The sequence below is a fragment of the Atta colombica genome, unplaced genomic scaffold (genome assembly GCF_001594045.1).
Source record: "Atta colombica isolate Treedump-2 unplaced genomic scaffold, Acol1.0 scaffold153, whole genome shotgun sequence".
NCBI lineage: Eukaryota > Metazoa > Arthropoda > Insecta > Hymenoptera > Formicidae > Atta > Atta colombica.
The window spans coordinates 1,918,262-1,923,430 of record NW_017259243.1 but is presented as its reverse complement, the minus strand read 5'-3'; the positions used below and the strand labels follow the sequence as shown (position 1 = coordinate 1,923,430).

The window sequence follows — 5,169 nt, the reverse complement described above, 5'->3', positions numbered from 1 at the left end:
TATATATATCTTTATATTTTTTTTAATAGCATAAATACATGAGTAAACACACATTATTAGAAATATCGAAATATTCACCGACATAAATGGACAAATTCGAAATAATACAACCAAGTTAAGATGCAACAATGGCGATGTTCAGAGAAAATGATATTCTAGAATATCCTAGCTGAGAGAGAGAAGGGGGGGAGAGAGAGAGAGAGAGAGAGAAACTTCAATTTAGGAGATTCGAGTTGCAAGCATCACCTCAAGATATTGCGATATCGTAATTGTCTGACAATCGGGGATTCAAATTTAGACCGTGGATCTCCGATCTTAGCAGCAAGATCGGCGAGAAACGAGAAAGAAGATGTTAAGGGAGAGGAAAGAAATAAAAAGAGAAAGAAAAAAAGATGAATAGAGGAGGCGGAGGTGTTGGTGGAAGATGGACGCGGATGGAAGGACAGAGGAACTAATCTAGATTGGTCGGCTGGTGTGTTGCAGCCACTGGTTTCAATACGGAGGCAGTGGGACCATCGCCATTGGCATCGATAATGATATCGAGTGTTACCAGCGCCGTGGAGCCGGTCTGTACCTGGGATACACCGCGGCCTTGCCCGCGCTGTGGCCGCTTCTACAGCAACAATAGTAATCTGCGGAGACATCTCAGATCAGCCCACGCGACCGCCCCCGATCTCCTCGAGCTGACATCGCTACAACGGAAAACTCTGGTGTTGCCACCGCAGCTGATCTCCGACATTCCTCCCTCCTTCGTTGTAGGACCGTAGCGTTTGTCGAATTGATAGATCAATCAGGTTGAGACATTCCGACATTGATGATGATCTTCATAGGACCGTTGTTACGACATTCTTGAGACATTGATGTTTGTAATGTTAACGGACTTAACTGATGAGTTCTCTCAACGCCGAAGATGGATCGTCAGGGCATTATTGCCAGATATTGGTGCAAACACAATATATAAATATCAATATATAACTACATTTTTGATGTGAAATTAATGTTTAATAGAGAATTAATGGAAAGGTTGTCTCTTCTTGAAGGTTGAAAATACAAAATGGCAAAGATGAGCAATGGAACAAGATTTTCTTTTCGACAGTTACTAGATTGCGTGGACTTTATGAAAATTTAATGAAAGTTTGTGATATTTTATTAATTCTTTTTTTATGTATCTTCTCTCTTTATCTGCGCAATGATTTAATTAATTTATCGATTAAGAGATTGTTACAGACGATATTCAATAACCACATCTTATAAATGTGTTAACAGCGGCGAAAGTTTAGTGAAAGTAATTTATTTTGTCTGCAGAAACATTCCTGTGACTTTTTGAAGTGTCATATAATTATTAAGTTATTATATTTTTGAGAATATTATGAGAATATTACTATATTATATATTTTGAAATATTTTACTGAATTTGATAAGTTAAGAAAATACATTGTCATAAAAGAAATAGACATCCTTTTACATAAAAGAAATAAAGACATGTTCTCGGAGAACATTTGTTTTTTAACTCTCTCTCTTTCTCTCTCTCTCTCTCTCTCTCTCTCTCTCTCTCTCTCTCTCTTCTTATCCGTACATTATATATCACGTAAAGTTTCTCTGAATATTTCTTCATAAACGGTAAGCGTAAAATTGTTTTTTTTTAAAACAGCAATCATCGAGTTTGACATTTGGTGTACGTCGCAGAAATAACTACATATAATAAGTAGGTCCAGCATTCTTTCTACGAGGTTTACACTTGAAAATCACGAAATTAAACACATGTTCTTTCGCAATTGATGATTACAGCGCGAAGAGTACGTCGTGGTAGACCGCGGCTCGGAACTAGAGGTGGCAAACACTCGTCGCCGTCCGTTCACAGAAACTCACCCTCCAGGAGCGACTGGCTTGGACCCTTGGACATGAGAACTACCCCGCCAGCCGCGATGCCTGCCTTCCGTGGATTCGAGGAGTCTTCATCGGATGGCGTGGTCAGTATTGTAAATCTGATACACTCGTAATCCAGTAAATATCATTTAACAATAACATAATGTTATAATTTTACACTCAACAATACAAATAACATTTTCGTAACAGTTACATTGTTGAGTGTGAAATTATAATATTGATATTATGTTATATTATTAGTTAGTATTTATTGGCAACTGCTTTATATATTGGGTTGTCTGGAAAGTTCGTGCCGATTTTGAAGGAAAATTGAAACGCAGAAGATTTAAATTTTAGTATACATTTATTAAATTATATAGGTTAGTCACGAATTTTCCGGACAACACAATATTATATGGCCATACCATATTTGATAAAGCAGTTTTTAATGTTTTTGTTTAAATATCTTCATTTTACTTTCTTTTTTCTATTTAAAAAAAATGTGACTAATGTGATAGTAATGTTATACCGTGACCTTATAGAATGTTAATGCTCTTCTCATGTTTCTTGTAGGTCCACTTAGGTGAGGGTATAGCTGTATGCGAGGAACAACTAAGGGCCGTCAAGTGGAGTGACTATCGCAAGTTGACGCGTGGATTAGCTGCGATATTATTCAGCCCGACGGAGTTGGCGACGTGCTCTGTTACTGGCCAACGTTGGAGCCGTGCCGGCACGGCTACCGAACGTCCTGTGAAACCTGCCCTTGATAAGGCTAAGGTTCAAGCTATTATAAGTAAGTGCGCGATGAAATAAGAAAGCATACGTTAAAGAACATGTCAAAAATTTTTTTTTCCTGAGCGCATCAACACAGTTCTGTGAATCTTTCTTTCCAAGCATTAACTTTAGTTTACATCTTTGTTGTTACGTAGCTTACGTAACGTCAAGGTTTCCGTCAGTGGACGTCAGCAGCGTGAAACAGGTTTTGGCGTATAAGTGCAAAGAGAATTCCACAGCCCTTAAGATGAAGTCTATACGATACATATGGTAAGTCTCGACGATTCTTTTATCATCGTTCGCATAAGCAGGGTTTTCTTCTATGGCTATGTTTACACCGCGGTTTATATTCTAAATTTGACTTGAATTATTTAGGTCTCATGCTAAACATGCATAAACACTTGATGGATGACCTGATTTTCGTCCTTTAGCAGAACTTTGATGTAAAAGTAAAGTCGCACGCTACCTAATCTATAAAGGTTGACCATCAAATTAACTATCAAACTATTAACTGTCAAATTATCAACATAATCTCAGATTTGTGATTAAAAAAGAAGAGCTAAAGGCAAAACCACGACCGCGAAAATATTTCAGGTCGATGTAAACGACTGGTGATTGGACCTATTTTGGGTTTTAATATAGATCTTTCTTCATATATAAGGATAAACGGGATCTATGTGGCCATATATAAAAAAGGTCCTATCTTCGTATTCCTTTTATATCTAATTGCAGCGATAGACAGGACACGGACACGTCACCGCGGGGTGAGTCTGAGGACAAGTGAGAGGGGGTCCAGGGTGCGTGTAGGGTGCAGCCCGCCTCTCAATTTCGTAGCGTCCTCCCGCACCCTTCATCTGATATGGTCCACTCGTCGCAGCGCTCTCGGATCCAGCGAGGCCACAGCGATCATTGTAACAATAATAGTAACAAGTGTGTCGATGGACGTTTACGGCGCAACCACCAGGAAGGGCACAGAGGCAACTCGTCTCTCACATCATCTACGCAGGCAGGTCTTGAAAAGTTGATGCCTCTGCACACGCTTCACGGCGTATTTCATTCCACCCTACGAACGGCGACGACTTCATATATTTAATTGTTGGTTTAGCCAGCTGCATCGATCGAAATCTAATCCTAGAAGGGTAGAAAAAGAAGCGGAAATATTATACGGATCGTTTCGATGTACGGTCTAAACGTTAGATATTCAACGTTCATTAACTTTCTTTATCTCTTTTTTTTTGCTGTGAACATTTCCAGATTTTCATGGTAAGAACGATCGATTTTTTTCTCGCACGTTCTAAAAAGAAAGAGATTAACATGCTTATAAATGTAAAAGATACACCAGAAACGCAGTTTGTGAAGCACAAGCACGTAGATAAATACATTGAATAGAGTGTTTGACAAGCTCGCGTAAAATAGTAGAAATGCGTTGTTTTGAGAATAGAAAAATTAACAAGGGTGGAAATGAGTGATTCATCGATTATATTGTAGCAAAATTAATCGTATTATATGGGATCTTAAATTAGTACTCCGAATATATACATGAGTATACAAAGTATATCATTTTTGGAAGCTGCTGGTTGCTTCGTAGTAATTAAAATTATTCATATTTACAAATCGTTACTAACAGCTTTAGAAAATTTGATATACTTGAGTAGAATAAAAAAAGAAATGTTAATATCGGGCTTACTTAGGATATACATTCAAATGTCCGTATCGCGAATTTATTGGGGCAAGGCATTATCCCTATCGTGAACTTTTTCCTTAGTTTCTATTTTCATTTTAATGATGATGATTTAATAATGATAACGTCATAGTGTGCTATGCCTTTTACTCGTTTTTTTCACTCTTTAACATGAACATGGTTTGTAAAATGAAAATAGTGAAAGAACGGCAAGAAGAGAAACGTTCATTTCATGGGCATTCATTCTGGTTTGCAATACGGACATCTGATTGTAAATGAGGAATTTAAAAAGAAAAATGAGTTAACGAGTTAACGAGACGCGATGAAGGATTATTACATGGCTGCGTTTTTGCCGGAAAAAAAATCGTCCCTTCGTGTGTGCGCGTTTCTCTTGTTAACAGGTAAGTCTAGTACGTTTCTTTTCCGTGCAATAATACGGTTCCTTCATGCGACATGTAAAAAAACAGAGAGATGGAAGAGCACAGCTGTGAGGGCGAATTATGAAATACACGAAGGGGCGGTTTGTGTGCAAGAGCATATGTATACTAGGAAGATTCATTTGGTTTTGGCTGTGAGCTGCGACACACATGCGAAGGAGGAGATCCGTGTGGCTCTAATGAAAGAGAACGCACCCTTCCAGAGTGAAGGCGGGTGATAAATAGTGAGAAGGCAATATTATAAAGAAAAAAAAGAATAAGAAATGTTATTAAAAAATAGCATGGTCGGACGGACTAGTCCGATCCTACCGGGATACAAGGGTAGACTTTCACATAGAGTACGCCTAATATATAAATACATAGTATAAATGTATAAATACAAAATAATATAAATATATTATAAATATTATA

The 5,169-nt window shown here is 37.9% G+C and overlaps 1 protein-coding gene across 2 annotated transcripts in view; it reads left to right on the top strand.

Moving 5' to 3' along the window:
* The window catches only part of LOC108685481 (protein abrupt-like), a 28,265-nt gene extending 23,191 nt beyond the window's left edge, over positions 1-5,074 (top strand). Inside the window, exons 6-9 of one of the 2 annotated variants that reach the window (XM_018190283.1) lie at positions 1,789-1,970; positions 2,440-2,659; positions 2,796-2,910; positions 3,373-5,074. In XM_018190283.1, coding sequence (XP_018045772.1) covers positions 1,789-1,970; positions 2,440-2,659; positions 2,796-2,910; positions 3,373-3,424 — 569 coding nt within the window. In that variant the 3' untranslated portion in view covers positions 3,425-5,074. The remainder of the gene's footprint in view (positions 1-1,788; positions 1,971-2,439; positions 2,660-2,795; positions 2,911-3,372) is intronic. The other variant, XM_018190284.1, reaches the window with a different exon arrangement.
* Positions 5,075-5,169: the final 95 nt, after the last annotated feature.